The 19811-nt window shown below is 41.7% G+C and overlaps 1 protein-coding gene across 1 annotated transcript in view; it reads right to left on the reverse strand.

Annotated features, from left to right (window-relative positions):
* Nucleotides 1-19811, reverse strand: part of Myo3b (myosin IIIB) — a 453146-nt gene that overhangs the window by 241058 nt on the left and 192277 nt on the right. The window contains exons 11-20 of the mRNA XM_010606961.3: nt 18408-18504; nt 17399-17515; nt 16695-16799; nt 14260-14343; nt 13258-13460; nt 10984-11082; nt 10555-10669; nt 3235-3361; nt 1934-2144; nt 1024-1171 (exon numbers count right to left, since the gene is read on the reverse strand). Coding sequence (XP_010605263.1) covers nt 1024-1171; nt 1934-2144; nt 3235-3361; nt 10555-10669; nt 10984-11082; nt 13258-13460; nt 14260-14343; nt 16695-16799; nt 17399-17515; nt 18408-18504 — 1306 coding nt within the window. The remainder of the gene's footprint in view (nt 1-1023; nt 1172-1933; nt 2145-3234; nt 3362-10554; nt 10670-10983; nt 11083-13257; nt 13461-14259; nt 14344-16694; nt 16800-17398; nt 17516-18407; nt 18505-19811) is intronic.

Below are 19811 nucleotides of genomic sequence, written 5' to 3' on the forward strand. Positions count from 1 at the left end.
TTTGTGTATCTTTTTTTTTGGATTGGGGATTGAACTCGGGACCTTGTGCTTGTGAGGCAGGCGGCAACACCACTGAGCTAAATCCCCAGCCCAGTTTGTGTGTCTTTATTGTATATTAAAACAACTATCCCGGTACCCACAGGGCTTGGTTGGAATGTCAGTTGTTACATCTCCTTCACACAAAAGACTTGGGTTTACATAGGGTTGGGGTGGTGTGAGCTCTGCTGCTGCAGGAGAAAGGCCTCTAGCCTTTAGTCCCCTGGCTTCTCACCCTCCTGCACTGACCGCTAGACCCACACGGGCAAGGCCTCCATTTCTAGAAATCCAAAATAATATCTTGCTCCCTCTTGAGACATCCTACCAGTGCCTGGGCTGTCTGGTACAAAGGACAGGGATGACATTGGCATGACCCGCACAGGTGCTAAGAACCCATATCCTGAATTCAGGGTCATCCTGTGTCATTTTGGACATCATTGTAGATGTGTTGAATTAAAGTAGAAGAGAATGAAGTATTTTGAGCAATATGCCTACATGAAAGACCGTCTTAAAGAAATACTTAATTGGTGTGTCACTAGCTCCACTCAAGTGAAGAAATGTACCATTCCTCAGAAATTAAGACGTCTTTGTTTCAGAGTAAAATTAGACTGGCTGTTTACTTTTGACAAGACCATCTCACCAGTGGTTTTCCTATAGTCTATCTCTTGCTCTTTTCTTTTTTTTTTTTTTTTTTGGTACTGAAGATTAAACCCAGGGCTTTTGCACCGAGCTATATCTCTAGCCCTTTTTATTTCTTTTATTTTTAAAATTTTGATACAGGGATCCCCTAAGTCACTAAGTTCCCCAAGGTAGGATCAAACTTGTGATCCTCCTGCCTCAGCCTGTGAGTCAAGAGGCTCTGTGCCACTATGGCGAATTCCTCAAGTCTTTTACCTGTTAGTTTAACTGAAGGGTTTTTACTTCAAATTGTAGGCAGCTTAGAGACACCCTTCCCCATCTGGCTAAGTAACCAGATTTCACTCCTACCTGTTCCAGAGCAAACACGTGCTGATTGAAATAGTACTGGATTTGCTCGTTGGCAATGTTTATGCAGAGCTGCTCAAAGGAATTTCTCTGAAAATTCTCAAACCCAAAAATATCCAAGATCCCCACATTCATTCCACGGTCTGCACTACTGCAAGAGAGAGATGAGCAAAAATTTTTAGGGGAAGAATCATCTGTCCCAAGATGATGAGAACAGATGTGCCCGAGAATGTTCATCAACTCAGGTGTGAAAGCCACGCCCTACCACCTCCAACGCGAGACGGTTGTGTCTTACAGAATTTGTACCCTGGGTGTCATAATACATATATCGAACAGTAGGATCCTTTACAATCTTACTTCGGGGCCCCCATATAGAGTAGATGAAGGGTCTGTCACTTCCACATTCTCCCATCTGCCTACCGCAAAGCTTAACAGGGGCAGCACTGTTTAGAATGTGACGTCACTTCCTCCCTGATGTAGGAAACCACTAATGCGTAGGAGAGAAAAGTATTTAATAATGTAAGATACTACGCTTTAAAACTTTTCACAGAATGTCTCATTTGATGCTAAGATCACCAAGAGGCCATTTTATCGTCATCTTACAGATGGGGAACGTGTGACTCGAGCATGCAGCTGATTAAGCTGTAGAGCTTGGGGCGACCCGGTTTGTCCAGCGCGCCCGGCCGAGCCTCCCCTCTTAATTGCTCTGCTTGAATGGCTCCATCAATCACCCCCCTCTCAGGTATTAAACACTTCATCTCTCCTGGATCCTCATGAGTCTTTTAAAGGAGAAAGCCTGAGAGCTGTGCTAGAGAAAACCCCAGGGAGGATCAAATGCTTCCCGCTGCAAGCCCTTGGAGACAGTGGGTGGAAGACAGCCCTCCTGAAACCCCTGCTTCCCTGGGGAACTTGCCATATGTTTCTGTCTGGCTGCAGGAGTGTGTTGATGCGATTCACAATCCAGCTGAAGAGCCTCCCGTACAGGGCTTTGGACATGGCGTCCCGGATGTCAGCAGCTCTATCCACAGTGTTGGCACGGACAATGGTCTCACCCCTGGTGACCACACAGTGGGAGGTGAGGGCCTCCTGCAGCTCCTCCGGGCTGATGCAGAGAACAAAAGCAGCTGGAACCAAAAATAAGGGTGACACTATGGAATGTGGCCATCCCTCCATTCCGTTTTCAGTCAACATTTATGTGACATCTACTATGTGCCAGGTTCTGTCCTAGGCACTTCAAGTCAAGAAAAACAAGCAAGGGCCCTAACCCCAAAAAGCTCCCAAACTGATGTGAAGGCTCTTCATAGGTGTTTGATGAAACAGAGGGATGGAGGGGTTGCCTTCTATCAGATAAATTGGAGCAATAGCTCCAGACAAGATTTTTCTCTTAGTCATGAAGTACAGTGTGTTCATATCTTAAAGGTCCTAAAAAGGGCAGCAGTTTGATTCCATTCTTGGTAGAAAATTAATGTGATTCAGGTTAGGCAAGAGCTAGCCAGAGAGCTGGGCTCATACAGAGTCCTGTTCTTATTCAGGAGAGGACCTAGGCAATGAGTATAACTGAGTAATTTTGATTCAGATCATTAATGGGAGGGAATACCTTCTGCTTTGCCAACCTGGTTCTTCTTGAGAGGGGGGATTCCTGGTTATAAGATACAAAATTTAATTGTCACCTCATTTAGAAAAATTCAATTTTCAGCTCACTGCAGAACAAAGAATGACAATGATGATATTTTTTAAGTGATGCAATTTTACACGGAAATGTTTTTACCCCACTTTAATCAGTTTCCCTTTTATAACTTAGAATTCTCATTCTTTGTGCCACCATAATAATCGTTGAAACTTTAAGAATAAACAGGTGCCTACTTCCTCTCCTGCTGATGCTGAATCAATGAACTCAACTGCCTGTATTTATTTTATTTTTTTTTCAAAAACGTGCAAAGGATTCTCAACAGCAGCCAAGGTTGAGAACCACTGCCTCAAGTTCCTGCCACAGCATTCTTTCATGCAGAAACTCCATTTACAGCTTATGGAAGCAACCCTGGTAGGCCACAGGGACTTCTAGGAGAAATATTAATGGAAACATCCAGAGCCAATAGAGGGATCGGCAACAGCTGCGTTATATCCTTCCAATTCCTCAAAAACCACCAAAGTGAAAGCAATAAGTATGTTTCACAGGTACTTTGGCAACACAATACACGAACATCAAATAATTACCATTTTCCAAAGCTTCTGCATTGGGCACCTCACTCTTATCGGTTTGGTGTTGAGAGGAAATAGCTGCAAACTCAACATTCCCGATGCTCAAAATCCCAGCCAGAATTCTGTACACTGAGTGCACTTCCTGAAAAGGACACCAAGAACCGTGTATGAAGGTCACTGCCAATTAAACCAACCAGGGACTTGCACTGTGGCGTAAACTGCTCGTTGTCCACTAAGTCTATTTGCTCCTATTTTCTGGACACACACAAGTTTCCCAACCTCCTTTGCACTCAGGGGTGCTATGTAACTAAATTTTAACAATGGTTCAAGCAGAAGAATGTGGGACTCTTGGGCTAGCACAGTGGTGGCGTATCTGCCTCACAAGCACAGGGTCCCGAGTTTGATCCCTGGTATGGAGAAAGAAAAAAAAAAAAAAAAAAAAGAATGTAGGTTTCTTGTAGCACAGGCCATACAGGAGCAAGCATGCCTCCTTATTTGCAGCAGCCCAGCCTCAAGCATACCACTGACAAGGGCATTTCAGACAGATGATGGACACAGGGAGAGAAGAGGGAACTTACTGTGCTTGCTTTGGCAGCACATACACTAAAAAAGAGGGAACTTGCTGTCTTTGTTCATTATACCACTTTTTAGTCTTTCACCATATCTAAGACCAGCTCCCAAATTCAGGTATTTTTCTTTCAAAGCAAGAGAAGAGGTGTTCCCTCTCTCTCTCTCCCTGTCTGTCTGTCTCTCTCCCTTTCCCCTCCCCTCTACCTCCATTCTTCCCTTCCTCCCTCCCTCAGTGATACTGGGGACTGAATCCAGGGCCTGAACTACATCCCCCAGCCCTTTTTATTTTTTACTTTGAGACAGGGTCATGCTAAGTTATCATGCTGGGCTCGAGCTTGGTATCCTTTGCATCAACTTCACAGAGTGCTGGGATTCCAGGCATGTGCAGCCATCCTGATTCCTTCATCTTTTTTGAGTATAGCTTTTGGGAGGGCATACACTGATGGATGGCTAGAACATCTCAAATCTACACAGTAGAGTCTGGTTTATGAACGAAGTTTACTACGAATTTTGAAAAGTTTACTACGAATTATCTATCTATGATATAATAAGAAATACATATTTGGCTGTTGTCCCCAGTTCCCGACAAAAGTGCTTCTAAAATCCTTGTAATTGTTTGGGTGATAAGAGTCTTGTTGCTGGTAACAAGTGTCTTTCAACCACACCTGAGTTTATGGTAAGTGGCTCAAACCAAGGCTCTAGATACAAAGAGTAGGGGTGGAGGCGATTCTTGATTGAGAAACCAATCATGTAACTATAGAGCTGAAACTTTCATACCCGCCTACTGAATTCTGGCAGGGGAGAGGGGAGAGAGGTTGAATTAGTCACCAAAAGCCAGTAACCCATCATCATGCATCTGTAGGGGAGCCTCCATAACAATCACTAACCAATGGGATACAGGGGTTTCCCAGGTTGGCAGCCACTGGAGGTGTGGGGAGGGTGCTGTGCCCAGAGAGATGTAGGCTCAGAGCCCCTTACTGTGTATGCTACCCTATGTTGTTTTTCCTTGTGGCTATTCCTTAGTTTTATCCTTTATAATAAATGTGTAACTGTAAGTAACCTGCCTTCCTGGATTCTGTGAGTCATTATACAAATTATCAAATCGGGCAAGAGGGCCATGGTAATCCCCAACTTAGAAGGCATTGGTAAGAAGTACAGGAGGCCTGAGACTTGCGCTTGGTGTTGGAGAGGGTCAGGCTTGTGGGACTGCGCCCTTACTGCGGGATCTCACACTAACTCCAGGTAGAGAGAATTGCACTGCATTGTAGGATGTTAAGCTGGTACCGGAGAGTTAGTTGTTGGGGTGAGAGGATCCACATATTTGGTGTAAGAATTGTGAATAAAAGCAATTCAGCTTATCTGTCTTATTTTTAAATTGAAAGTTGAATATATAAGCAGTATTAATGCTTTAAACACAAAATTTATTAGTTTTTAAAAATATACATGCTCTGAGCTGGGTGTGGTGGTGCACAAGTGTAACCGCACTCGGGAGGCACAGGCAGAAGGATCCCAAGTTCAAGGCTCCCCTGGGCGATTTAGGAAGATCCTGCCTCAAAAATAAAATAAAAAGGACTAGGGATGTAGCTCAGTGGTAGAGTACTTGCTTAGTATATATGAACCCTTGGGTTCGACCTCCAGTAGATAAAAATTAAGTTATATTTTCTGTATGTGAAACAATGAAATATCTAGCCAGGAAGTTTCCCATTTTATGCTTATAGAGAAAAATACTTACACAAAAAATACTGTGGCAGGTTATGTGACTTAGTACTACACACAACAGCAAACTAAGAGGAGCTGTCATTAGACCACTGATAAAGTATTGCCCCCAAACTGAGCCTTCCTTAAACATTACTCAGTAAAGCTAGGGAACACAGGCGGGAACAGTGACACCTACTGGACACCTGCTAATACTACAAAGACAAACGAGGATTCTAAACTGGGCTTCTACTGCAGATAAATACTGTTCTTCCAGCTTCTAAATCAAAGGCAAGATGTCATGTTTCTGGCTTCAAGAATCACTGTTTAATCACACAGTGTAAAAGTGGCTAGGAAGAACACTTACCAAGTGGGTTTTCTGAGACTTGCCTGGATTTAACATGACAGTACCTCACTACCTTGATCAATATGGCACAAGGCTTGCTGAATGCATCAAGCCACTGCTCACAGAAGCACATCCCACAGAAAGGGTGAAACAGAAACTGCCTAGCAGTGATTGCTAAAGACCATGCCTGTGAGACTAGCATCTCACTTGTCGCTTCTCGGGCAACATCCTCTTCAATATAGTGCTCAGGCCACCCACAAAAGTGGAAAACTAAACCTAGGACCTTGAGGAAAAACTTTTATGTTCAAACACGGCGTGACTCACTGAAGCTAAAGGCAGCATGGGGCTCCCCCCTTGGTTCTGTGCAGGGGTGTAGAGAGACAGTATTCAACACCCCCTCATCAAGAGTTATCAGCCTTCATGTGCTCCCCACGCTACATTTCTAGGCTATTCCCGAACATGATTCTTTAGCCCTACCATGAATAAATCACTTCTTTTTTTATGACGCACGAAGCAACACACACCACTGTGTTCAGATCAAAACACCACCTATAGTAATGGTACAGGTCATTTGGTTGCATGTCTATCTGTAGGATGACTCCTCTCTTCCCCAAACCTCTTCATCAAATTTCTCTTCATTTCTCACCATATCCTGGCGAAGCCTTTTGCACTTTCTCACCATGCATCTTTAACTATGGACTCATCTGAAGTTGCTGCACTTCCTATAAAATCGTTCAATGTTGCTGTCTCTTCATTTCCTATCCACTTCCACCTTTCTATATAAAATGCAATACTAAAAAAAAAAAAAAAAAAAAAAAAAAAAAAAAAAAAAGAAAGAAAGAAACAAACTCATTCCGAATAAGACATATTGTCTGGTCACACAGTCTACCGCTAGTGCGTACAAACACAGTCTCCTCACCAGTCCGCCAAAGACAGGGGTGCCTTTCTCCACTACAGCCCACCCAAGACACGCGGCGTGATTCTTCTCCCTCTCTCAGAGTTTCTTTCCTGGTGTAGGCATTTCCTAGGTAGTGTTGAGGCCAAGTTGAAAGTTAAGAATATCCTGGGCTGATTTACTGAAATTCTTCCCGGCCTGGTCTGCAGACATCTCATGTCATTCTCTCCCTTCAACTCTCTAGGAGTTTACCTCCTCTTCCAGGCTCACTATACCTTCTCTCCTTTATGTGGGTCTCTAATTCTGCCCTGAGCACTGCATTAGGACGAGCTGAAGGTGTTCTCACCATACGCCCTATTCCAGCACCTCACTTGCCCCTCCACAGCGGTTCACAACATCTGGCATCTTAAAAATCAATGGTACCGCCGGGCGCGGTGGCACACGCCTTTAATCCCAGCACTCGGGAGGCTGAGACAGGAGGATCGCTGTGAGTTCGAGACCAGCCTGGGCTACATAGTGAGTTCCAGGACAGTCTCAACTACATAGTGAGACCCTTTCTCGAGAAACAAAACAAAACAAAACCCCAAAACAATGGTACTGAGCACAGTGACACACACCTGTAATATCAGCCACATGGGAGGCTGAGGTAAGAAGATCCAACTTTGAAGCCAGCCTGGGCAACTTGGTAGGACCCTATCTCAAAAAGTAAAATAAAAAGCACTGGGGATGTAGCTCAGTAGTAGAGCTGAGTTCAAGCCCTACTACCTTAAAAATGTCAGTGGTATCCTCATCCATGGATCCACAGTATATGACCATCACATAGATCATTTACCAAAAAGGTGTTTTTCCATCTTTTTTCTTTCAGATCTTTGTTTTTATCAGTACATGTTTTCAGCACACAATTGCTACATTCTTCAGTACACTATGCCGACTGCATGTAATAGCACATCCGCTTCCTTTCACCCCTTCCCTCCCCTCCCGTCCCCTTCTCTATCTCTTGGTACCGGGGATTGAACTGGGGTCCTTGCACTTGCAAGGCAGGCCGCCGAACCCCCGAGCTAAATCCCCGGCCCCTGGATTTCTCATTTAAGAGAAATCATGTGATATCTAAGTGTGTGTGTCTGATGTACTTCACTCAACATTAGTCTTAAGGTGCATTCACTTTCCTACCAATGACTCAGCTTTATCCTTCTTTATAGCACAGTAGTACTTCATTGAATAGTTTTTATATAGTATTAAATAGTGTGTAAGTCATTTAAAACTTGATTTATTTGATATGCAAGTTTTATATCTGCAAGACAAGTATAATATTAAACAAAATCAGTATGGTTTGACTCTAGACATAGAAACTGAAAAATTCTGATCTTCAAAAGAGGATTTTGGTAAAATTCCTTGAGCCTCTCACAAGGAACCATTATCATTAATGGAAGTCACTGTTACCAGGAAATTTTTTGTATAACAGATTCAGAGTTAAGTGTTGCTTTAGATACTTTTGGCTGGTGTCTTGGAATTAAAATTATCCTCCTGAATCAACATTAAAGTTTGCTACTCATAGTTTTGCTGGAAATTTGAGAAAAATCCTTTAAGTTTGAGAAAAACTTTTAAAGGATGCCTGCAGGGAACTAAGATCTTCTAAGAAAGGGCAGGAAGAGTAAATTTTGATTGAAGTGACCAGTTCATTTAAGCTCTGTGTAGAAATGTCTGTTGGGGAAGCTTAAGAGAAAGTTTCGTTACACAGCCATTTGGCATCTGCTGCCTGACTTCAAGAAAATCTTTCTGAATTTAGTCACATTCCTGTGAGTTTATTTATTTGTTTATCTTCTCTCTTTTTTTTTCCAATACCAGGGATCAAACTCAGGACCTTGTGCTTTCAGGGCAAGCATGATACCACTGAACTACATCCTGGCATCCTGTGTGTTTATAAGCACAAAGTAAACTGAGTTAATTTAGCAAAACAGGTTGTCTGAGGAGAAATAAGTACAAAACACTGGATCAGAAAGACAAGATCCAGACTTTTTGTTCCATTTCCAAAGTTGCTAACTAACGTAAGTTGGTTTATTTCTAGTATGAATTAAGGTGGAACACAGTGAAAATACACACACAGACATACCACAAGCTCCAGTTAGGCATTAAACAGTTCAGGCCAGGCACAAAATGAAGAAACTTCACCAACCTTTTCATTTCTTTCCTTTCATGTTCATTTGTACAGTTATTTATTCATTTATACTGTACTTTTTTCCCCACGGGGCTAAGGATAGCTTAGCTCAAAGACATATGCTTAATATATTTAATTTCCTCTGTTTTTTATTTTGTTATCTTAAAATGCACTGCCTCTGTTTTATTAACACTAGCAGTGTATTTTTATGATTGGAATAGCACTACTGTATGCTTTCTTCTACAGCTCAGTCCAGTCTCTTCACAGTATTCTATAAGCATCTTTGTTTTCACTGAAAGCAAAATACCATCACCCCTGAGAGCTAACTTCACTACTGCTGTCCGGCCCTATTAAGGAAGCACACCCTGAACTCTTTGGCATGACCCAAGTAACTTTCAATGGCTCCATTGCTACCCCTACCATGCTTTGGCTCTCCTGGTGACACATTTGATAAAAAACAGCTCTGTAAGTTAATAACCATAAAGGTCTTTTTAACAGTGCTGGAACCTGTTTAATTGCTCTCCTCTAAGGAGCCAAGGGAAATATATTTCTATTTTTATCTGACCTTTGGGATTTTCCACTGTCTGTCAGTTTAAAATCTGTGGGAGGCCAACAGGGACAAGTCACAGCTGGCTAGAAAAAAGAAAGGTATTATTATGACTAAAATCAACTGTGCTGGGGAGCAAAAGGCTAGCCAAACTCTTTGGATTACAGAAGCAATTCTTTATACAGAGTGGCTGTCCCAAGGTAACTGGAGTGTTTTTAATCTAATCCCTTAAGATTTAACACTCTTACCTACCTTCTAATCATTCACCCCCTGTTGGAAAAGCAAAAGAAACTATGTTTTGCAAAACTGATGGCACGAAGCCCAGAAACTATGACATAATGTATCACAGAATAATATGTGAGCCTAGGGTTATAAATATCGTCTGTCACCGCAAGCATATATTTAATAGCCTGTATCTAGTACGATGGAGGTAGTATAATATTTAGAGCGATAGTTAATAATGTGCAATTGTGTGCCATGAAGAAGGAAGTGACTGAATAAAAGTTGAAGGATTCAATTAATTCATCTTGATGCACAAAGAGCTACTAGAATAAATATATGCCTATGGCTTGGACATAACCTACAGATTCCTGGACTCCGATACACAGTTCACTTTACAGGTTGAAACCCAGCTCGGAGGACAGTATTGTTTGGGTGTTTGTAATTACAGTCACGGTGAAATGATAATAATGTCAGTTCACGATCCTTACAGCAGCGCTGTTACTCTGTGTCCACTGGGCACCATGCTACAATGCGCAATCTGCTTTCAGTCATTCTTGGATGGACAAGAGACTCTGCATTTTGAACAAGCTTTGAGGAAATGACAAAGTTTCTGGTCTTTGGACCACATTTTGAATAGCAAAATTTTATTACAGAACCAATAAGGCATTTGAAAAGTACATATCCACCAGCCTCTGGAAGGCTGAGTCAGGAGAATGGCAAATTTGAGTCTCAATCTGTCTCAAAATAAAAAATAAAAAAGCGCTGGAGGTGTAGTTCACTGTGAAGGTCCTGGGTTCAATCTCTGGTATCACCAAACTGCCCCAAGTTAGAATGTCCACATCTTCACTCACATTCGTTTAAGAATATTAATATATGAAACTCTTTCCCTCTTCACAATCACTTACCTTCTCAGTGAACCCAATAATCCTGAAGCAATGCTGAATTTCTTCGAATTGTCTTTTGTAAGACTCCTTGGAAGTTATGTCATGCATGACTCTCCCAGTGCCATCAGCTATGTACCTGTCACCAAACACAATGACCATTGACTTGGAAATAGCACCTCAAATTCCAGGGGGGCTCCTCTTCTATAGTCTGACACTGGATGGATGGGGGGACAATAGTGCACGTGGCTGAATAAAATGGGTGCAGTCGAGTTTTTAGACATTCTAGAAAATGAAAATGGTGAGATGTGGTTCCTGCCATCTCATCCTCCATATTTAAACTAAATAGACTATGAGTTTCCAGTTAGGAAACCAGCTCCATTTTCTTCTCATTTTGTCAACTGGTAATTGCACATTCATGCAAAATTAACAAGTACAACTCCTGACACTTACCTAGGAGGCTTTTCCTCAGGAAGCCTGAATTCAGAAAGTTTCTGTTGGTGATAAAGACCAGCATAAATATAGTAAAATATGTGAAAATTTTTCTCTCCCCTGAGGACAAAAAGGAAGAGACTTTATTAATACTATCTTCTGGGCTGTCCCACTTTGAAGTAATTTCTATCATTCCCTTTCTGTGCAAAAATATTATTTCATAGAAAACGTGCACTTTCAAGCAATTAAATACGCTTCATCCCCATTACAGAATAGTAACAGGGATAAAGTTCATCTAATAATTGTTACAATTTACCTTGTTAAACACACTTATCTTTCCTGTGAGCAGAAGGAGGTTTTACAGAATGGAACAGGTAACAGTGCAGGTTATACATACTGGAGATCCCTCCATTCCAGCCACCACATCCAGCACCTGTGCCAATGCCTCTGTTTACAGCTCCTGCTGCTTTAGAGACCACGAAGGCATCAGCCAAGTCACCTAATGTCCTGGAGCCCCACGCAGGAAGTGACTTGCAGGCTGTATAGCAGGCTAGGGAGTAACTGGTCCATAACTGAGGTCTGCACTTTCCCACACCAGTATGCTTTCAGGTACCAAAGAGTCACCCCTCAGTCTCCTTGGTCTCCTGCTTCTACCTCTTTAAGGCCATCCTGGCCAGTGTCCTTTCAGATAGGCACTTTCAGATAAGTGCCTGGTCTGTGTGATAGTGTCAGCTTATGATGACTGAACAGCAACTTTTTTTTCCTGTCTATGGCTGTACACCATAACATCATACGGTAGGTATCCCTCCAATGTATACGGTAAAATTTATTTTAAAAAATACAATAAAAATAATAAAATTTTAGTTGAGTGAACAAATGTGTGAGAAATGGCAGCAAAGCATAAAACACCTCTTTCTGGGGGGTTCACTCATTCGTGAACTGTTCCTGCCAGTTTCCACCATGTGAGTAACGCAAGCGGAAGATGCTTGGGCTTTGTTTTTGTCCGGCAGTGCTGGGAATGCAAGCCGGGTCCTTGAACATGCTAGAGAAGTTCTCTACCACTGAGCTACACTCCGGCACTTGGGTTCCCAAGCCAGACCCGGGCCTGTAGAGCGTGCATGCCAAGTAGCCCCGGACTGGTCCGCCTCTCTCCCTCTCTGCTCCACCAGCTTATCCAGGCCAGCATATTCGCTCCCCGTCTCCCTCCCTCCCCACTCCTCACTTCTGGCCCACCTTGTTGGCTGACTTAGTGATCTTGGATCTCAGATGAGACATCTCCTACCCAGGAAGCTCCTCTTTCCTCCCGCACTAGGTCGTGGCCCTTCTCTTCTGTTTCACCTTCCTCGCACCTTACATTGCTTCCTGGCACTTACTACATTTTCCCTACGTTTCATTTCTTTCTTTAATGCGTGAATCCTCAAGTCTCTTATCAGGCAGCACACCCCGAGCTCCATGAATCCAGAAACCTTGTCTATCTTGTTTCCTCTTGCAACCCCAGCATAAGGCAGGTACTGAATAATGACGCATGACTATGTACGTACGGAGCCATGCTCCCAAGGAACTCTGGTGTCCTGCAGTAACACAGGAATAGGACAAAGTGCACTCTGGCAGGCATTCTTATAAGCAAGTGAGTTTATATAAATGAACTCACTGATCCTTATGACACACCCACGAAGTCAGCACTGGGTGCATCTCTATTCCATACACGAGGCACAGAGTTTGTGCCTGAGGTCACACAGTGTCACAGCCAGTATGTAAACGCCCATAAAGTCCATGCTTTATCTATCAATATACTGCTCTTCTGAAAACAGAATACTTTTGTTTCTCTCTCTCTCTCTCTCTCTCTCTCTCTCTTTGGTACAGGGATCTAACTCAGAGCCTTGCACTTGTGAGGCAGGCTAAATTCCTGGCCTTACTTTTGTTTTTTCTCTTCATTTAGGAAAAATTAACATGTTGAACATTCTTGGGATTTTTTATAGAGAAGTTCAATTCTAAGACATTCAATGATTTTTTTTAAATGTCTGTAAGACTGTTAAATTTTACCTGATGAACCGAGATGAAACAAGCATGTCTATTCCAGAAGCACTCCCATCCCCAGCACTTGGTACTCTGCGCTGTAACATCTTTTAGATACAAGCACACCACTGACCCTTTGCTTTAAATAATTCCTTGCTCTTGCGGAGCCTGGAGATGGGGGTGCTAAAGAACAAGGATGCAAACGGAACCACGGAAATTCCCAAAGCCTCCAAGTTTATAATGCAGAGCAAAAGCAGAGTGATAAAGCAGTACACTCACACAGCCTGTTTAATGACTCTGGATTTTTCAAGGAGATATTCAGAGATTCTTGCCCCCATCACGGCTCCGGTTGGTGTAAACATCATTTCCAGGTATTTTCCAAAACGGCTTGAGTTGTCATTGATCGCAGTACATGCATTTCCAAAGGCCTCCACCAGGGGGTTGACTTGTAGAATTTTCTCTCGCAAGGTCTGATTGTTGGCCTGTGCCAAACAGAGCAGACAAGAGATGCCTATGAAAGGTGACCCAGCAAAAGTGCCAGGCACTCCCCACCTTGCCACCAACGTTCACCATGTCCTTTTCCTTCTCCATTTGGGGAAATTAGCATCACCTGCCAGCATCATTTTTCTCAAATGAGCGACTCACCAGGTGTGTATGAATCAGATTCAGCTAGATCAGGGCAGCAGTTTTTAAATCTCGCTGCACTTCATTTGAGCTCCTTGACAGGTAAAATGCTAAACAGTTTAGAAAGAATTTTAAGTGGAGAGATCTCATAACTTTCTGTCATCCATTACCATCTCCCACAAACCTCATCGATAAAATGTATCCCTTAAATTCTTTCTTGATCATGTAGTACACTAATTCTGAGTAGATGTGAACTACAAGATTGATTTTGCACTCATTTCTTCAATGTCCATTTTGCTAAAATGCTAATGTTCATTTTTCCATCCCCTCAACCTCCATAGCAGCTCTGCCTGATCCTATTCATAGTGTTTAACCACTTTCACTGCTTAATGGCCAAATGTTTCTATTACATTGAAACGTGAAAAATTAATTGGCAACAATCTAGTAAATTCGTGCTGGCATTCTTTTCCTTACTATGCGAAGTGAGGACAGCATGCTGACATCTTAAGAGGTCTAGTTATCCGGAGGAGAATGTAACAAAGATAAAATATTTTTATATAACTCCTAGTAAAAAAACGGTACTTCCATCATTTGTAAAACACACAGAAGCTCTGCAGGAACTTCTAGGCAGGATACACAAAAGAGGTAGGTCGATACCTTTCCCAAGAAAGTCAGATGCTGAACAATCAGGTGGGCACTTTCCGTCTTCCCTGAGCCGCTTTCCCCGCTGATAACAATGCACTGTTACAGAAAACAGAGCGTCAGGGAAGAGTTCCAGACATCACTGGGTGTTCAGCTAGGGCTTTCACAGCCTCCACTGGACACTTTTCACTTTTTCACTGAAATCTGTCCTAGGACTCTTTCCATTTCAGTACACAGAAAACTTCTTCATTCCCTGGTACGGCTGTTACTGCTACAATGTTCAGTTGTACAATAACCTATTTCCTGATGGATACTTGAATTTTTTCTTTGTCAAATAATACTGCAATGAACAATGCTATACATAGGTGATTACTTTTATATGCAGGTACATTATATATAGATGATTATATTTATACGCAGGTTCATTTCAGAATAAATTCCAAGAAGTGGGATGGTAGATTAAAAAGGTAAAGATATTTGTAAATTTAACAAGTACTACCAAATTGCTTTGCTAAGAACTCTACTAATATGCAATCTCTTATGTCTCACCAACAGCATATGTTGGATTTTTGCCATCTGATAGGTAAAAAATGGCATCTCAGTGCAGTTTTAATCTGCATTTTTTCTAATTATGCGCGAGGGTAAATACCTTTCCACATGCTTAAAGTTATTCATATTTTCTTTTTTGTGACTAATCCATATCCTTTATCTATTCTTCATTGTATAGTTGACATGTTTATCATTAATTTCTAGGAGCTCTTTATACATTAAGGAAATTATTTGATCAGATATAGTAAAAAATTACAAATTCGGTCTTTGTGCCTAGTGTCTGACAAAAAGTTCCTAAAATCCTCGCAAAGTCCTGAGTTGGGAGCATTTTTCATTATTCACAAGGAACTCCTTTCAACCACAGCTCGGTTCATGGTTAATGAGGTAGTTGAAGGCGGGAGCCCTAGAACTGCTTTGAGATGGGAACTGGTCCCGGAAAGACCAAACAGGTGATGAGAAGGTAAGAACCTCAGCCCCACCTCCAAGCTCAGGGAGGGGAAAGAAGTTGGAGATTAAGTTATAAAAACTCGTGAACAATGACATTCAGTGAGCAGCCAAGGTGATGAACACATCGAGGTACTGGGAGGGAGCATGCCCGGAGGAGGCATGGAAATTGTGGGCACCATCCTCGCCCCACACACCTTACCCTGTGCATCTCTCCCATGTGGCCAGTTCTGGTTGTACCATTTACAATAAACCAGTAAACATACGTTCATTGTTTCCCTGAGTTCTGTGAGTTGCTTTAGTGAATCAGCAAGGCTAAGCGGGGTCATGGAAACCCCTGAATTAGTAGTTGGCTTGGCAAAAGTGTGGGAAGCCTGGCTACTCCACGTGCAACTGGCATCTGAGGTGGGTATAGTCGTCTTGTGGGACTGAGCCCTTAAATTGTGGGGTCTGTGCTGGCTCCATGTAGTTAGTGTCAGAAGTAAACTGAACTATAGGAGGCCAATTGTTGTCAGGGACTCGGAGAATTGGTTAGTGTCAGAAAATACACAACTTTTGGTGTCCAGAAAAAGGACAACACAGTGGGGCAATTTCTCAACTTGAAAACCACATTTTCTTTCTCCATTTACTTCCTTTCTGTGAAATTTATCAGTGTTTCACAAGTCCCTGAGATAAGTAAAAACCTGGAGAAGCCAAATTTCTAACCTACAATGAATCCAGGTACTCTACTTTGCAACTTGCATTGTTATAATTTTATTTATACCTCACTCAAAGCTTTGGATTTCACAGGTCTCAGGGAATATACACAGGGTGATTCTCTCCTCAAATTTACTCACCAAATTAGATCGCCTGTGTTGCAAATAGAATAAAGAAACAAAGAAAATAAACCTATTGATATCAAAGACAGGATGCCACCACCATGAACTGGAAGTCTAGCAAGTTAAAATGTGTACGTAAAGTTTGTGTTTCACTAACATTAAGTTTGAAGTTCATTCACTCTTAACCTAACCCATCATTTCTCAGCAGCTACCTGGTGTGGCGCAAGATCACTACTAACACGAGTGTAAAACGTCACATATAAAGACCAAGTCACGAAAGCTCTGAGACATTCATTAATGGGAAGGAATTTCATTGCTATCATTCCGCATCCAGATTTTATTACAGTATTGCTGTGTAATTAGGTTGCATTTGTTCTATGTTCTCATTATACTCATATTAGAAATATCTTATTACATTTTATGAGAGCAAGTGAGTGCTTCTGAAGTTCCTTGAAAAGGGATTTCTTCCACTCCTGCTACTATGGCTTTATCAGTGTTTTGGGTGCTCAGAGCTGCAATTTCATTTCTCATTTCCTTGGGCACCCGGGACAGAAAGGTTTCAAGCAGCCTTAGAAGTCGAAGAGGAAGATGAAAGATGTATTACAGGAGACTTGGTAAGCAAGGAAGATGAGTTCCTACCTGGTCTTTGCTGAAAGTAACCAAGCACTGGTAAGCAGCATCTGCTGAAGCAAATATGTGCGGGGGATTTGAGGCCCGTCTCACCCCGTGATACAGCCTGGAAAACTGAAGGGAAAATAACTAACTTAAAAGAAGAGCCCAATTCTCCACAAGATCCCCTGAAGCTCTCTCTGTCTACTGCCCCGGAAACGAAGGTTGATCACTTGTCAGAGGACCTGTGGCCTCAGTAAGGCTGTCTGGAATCTGCCGGCTGGGGTTCAAATTTCATTTCTGCATGTATTGGCAGGGGTGTTCACTTCTCTATGTTAAGGCCCTTGTCTGCCATATCGGCTTAATAACGGTCCCTGTCTCACAGAGTTGTGAGAAGTGACATAGTCCACAGCATGGCATACAGCAAGCACTCAGCAATTTTAGCTATTATTATTGCACCTTGCTTTAAAAAAATTACTCTCCCAACGTTAAAAAAAAAAAAAAACTCCATTTGTTTTGCATTATCTGTAGCTTGGGGTATACACCTTTGGGTGATGTGGTTTTATTAACACATCTTCATTTGCCCGTGTGATTCTTTTTCTAGTGCTGCAGATGGAATCCAGGGCTTTGTGGATGCTAGGCAAGCGTTCTGCCACTGAGCTGCACCCCCAGTCCTGCCCTTGTGGTATTATAATTTCCATTGAGGAGCAGTGTGCTCCTAAAGTCTCCCTTACCTGTGGGGAATATATGCTCAGATTCTGGAAGGGGTTTAAGGCTATTAGGATGTCTCCAACATACGTGTAAATCAGCAAGTCTGCATAACGTTTCTGCAACTGATGAATAATTATATCCTAAGGAGAGGAAAATGGTAGAGAGTAAACATTATACTCAATTAAGGCAGTTTCTACAAACAAATTTATTTTTACAAGAACATTTTTCTCTAAGAGATTAAAGTGTCCACTTAAATCATACAGTGATCCTAATGTTCTGAAATCACTGAAATGATTCATATATTTGCCTTGAAAGAATTAGGAATAGAAATATGCTGGAAGAATTAGGACTTGGTTAGGGACACTGAGATATTCAACAAAGGTTTTACTTGTTAGTGGGGAAAAAATGTTATATTTAGAATTTGATTTAAGAGGCCATTCTTAATATAACACATGGAAAAAATAGCAATTTCATTTCTCAAAGCGCTGCACTTAAAATGCATGAGGTAGGAATCTGAACTGCAACATTCTGATATTACATGTTAGTGATGGAAATGCTAAAGTTAGGAGTCCCCGGAGTTAGACTCAGTAAGAGCAGGTCCAGTGCAATTAAAGGCTCCATTAGCCGAGCATATGTTAAACAGGGATATTACAGTTTTCAGATTTAGAATGCAAGTATATAACTTCATTACTTCGCTAAGTGTAGCCTCTCCTTATGAAGAACAAGCAACTATCTTAATAGTTCACTGAAATTTTTATTAAAGACATTAATTTCAGCAGATAGAATCCATCATAAAAGCCTATGATAGAAAAAGCTTCCTTAGAAAAATCCAAATCCTTTCTCTTCATTCCAGGGACTATAAGTGAACATAATACAGGATCACAGTCTCAGTAACCAAGCGCACCCAGAATTTCCCATGTCTATACAATTAAATTTTTCAAACGACCTTAAAAGAATATGGCCTACAACAGAAAGATCAGACCATCTATGTGAAACAAAAGTCATCAGTTAGAACTACTAAATATTCAGCACCTCATCCAGGACCTCTAGGTTAACTAAATCATCCTCAAGGCAGTATTTTTCAGCATCTTCCACATGACAGGGTCTTCTGGTGTGCATCCTTTCGTGCCTAGAAATGTATCAAGAGAGTATTAGCATTCAGACAGTAAATGCTGCGTGACGACTCATTCATAGTCTTGTCACCTGATGCATTCAGAGACCTCAGAGACCTCACAGCAAGACCAGGCCAGGTGCCCAAGCCCTTCCTTGTGGAGCCATCAGAGAAGCCGACTCCATAACTCGAGGCTCTCTTCTGCTGTAGTGGGGAGCATTACCAATTAGGCCCACCTATCACGTATATTTGCTTTTCTTCCATTCCAGCCACAGCCCTTCCAGAAGTAAATATACCCTACATTTTCTCTGCTTCATGTATGCAAGATTATTGTGTCCCTGTGTGCAATATTTCATATAAAAGAGACCAAGTCATAAAAATTTCCAGTCCTTAATAGGCAGGAATTTCACCGATGCCATTCTGCATCCTGTTTTTATTACAGGCATAGAATTTTTACTACGGTAGATGTGCCTTCCTTCCCTTGAGGTTCCCTTGCCCAGTCTGTCAGCACCACTCCCAACTTTTTGAGATATTTTTAAACTACATTAAGCTTCTGAAATAATAAATATCAAAAATTGGTCATTGTTTACATTTTACCTTATTTGTTTATTTGAATTCCCTTTGTGACTTCTGTCCCATCCCACTCCTCTCATGAGATCACCCCTATCTGGTAGGTGTCCCTCCCATCTATTTTTAAATGCTGGCCAAATATATGTACATACGCCTGAACAAGATATAGCTTCTGTAAATTTAATTTAAAGAATTATATGATACTCTAGGTTTCATTCTGCCTACTTTTTTCATTTAGCATTATGACTTTTCAGGCTATCAGTCACCTTAACACTGGATATTATCTCATTATATAAATGTACGCCAACCTATTTGCCCATTCTTATGTTGGTCAAGATTTAAGCTGATTTTAGGATTTTTTTTAACTACTAGAAAAAATATAGCATTCAGTATCTTTATATACATCCTCTTGCGTATAAATGCAGGATTTTTCTTGGAGGTGGGGTACTGCTCACCAAATTAAAAATTCGGTTGGTAGTAACAATAATCTGTTTGCTACAGTAGACCAAAAGCTAGCTGTTTAGGGCACAATATTAATTCAAGCTCAAAGTAGGCCTTGCTTTTATACCCTTCATAAATTGGTCACTACTCATTGTAGTACTGGGGAAAAGCACTGATCTAGGTTCTAGTCTCAGACTCACGAGTACTGTGGTGTGGGACACTGAGCAAATCCTCCTACAGCCAGTATCTTAATGTTCTAATCTATACATAGACTCATTCATGACTGGCCTATCTATCTCAGAGGTGACTGATAC

Source organism: Fukomys damarensis, unplaced genomic scaffold (assembly GCF_012274545.1).
Source record: "Fukomys damarensis isolate Sample0158 unplaced genomic scaffold, DMR_v1.0_HiC HiC_scaffold_26, whole genome shotgun sequence".
In the NCBI taxonomy this organism is placed as follows: domain Eukaryota; kingdom Metazoa; phylum Chordata; class Mammalia; order Rodentia; family Bathyergidae; genus Fukomys; species Fukomys damarensis.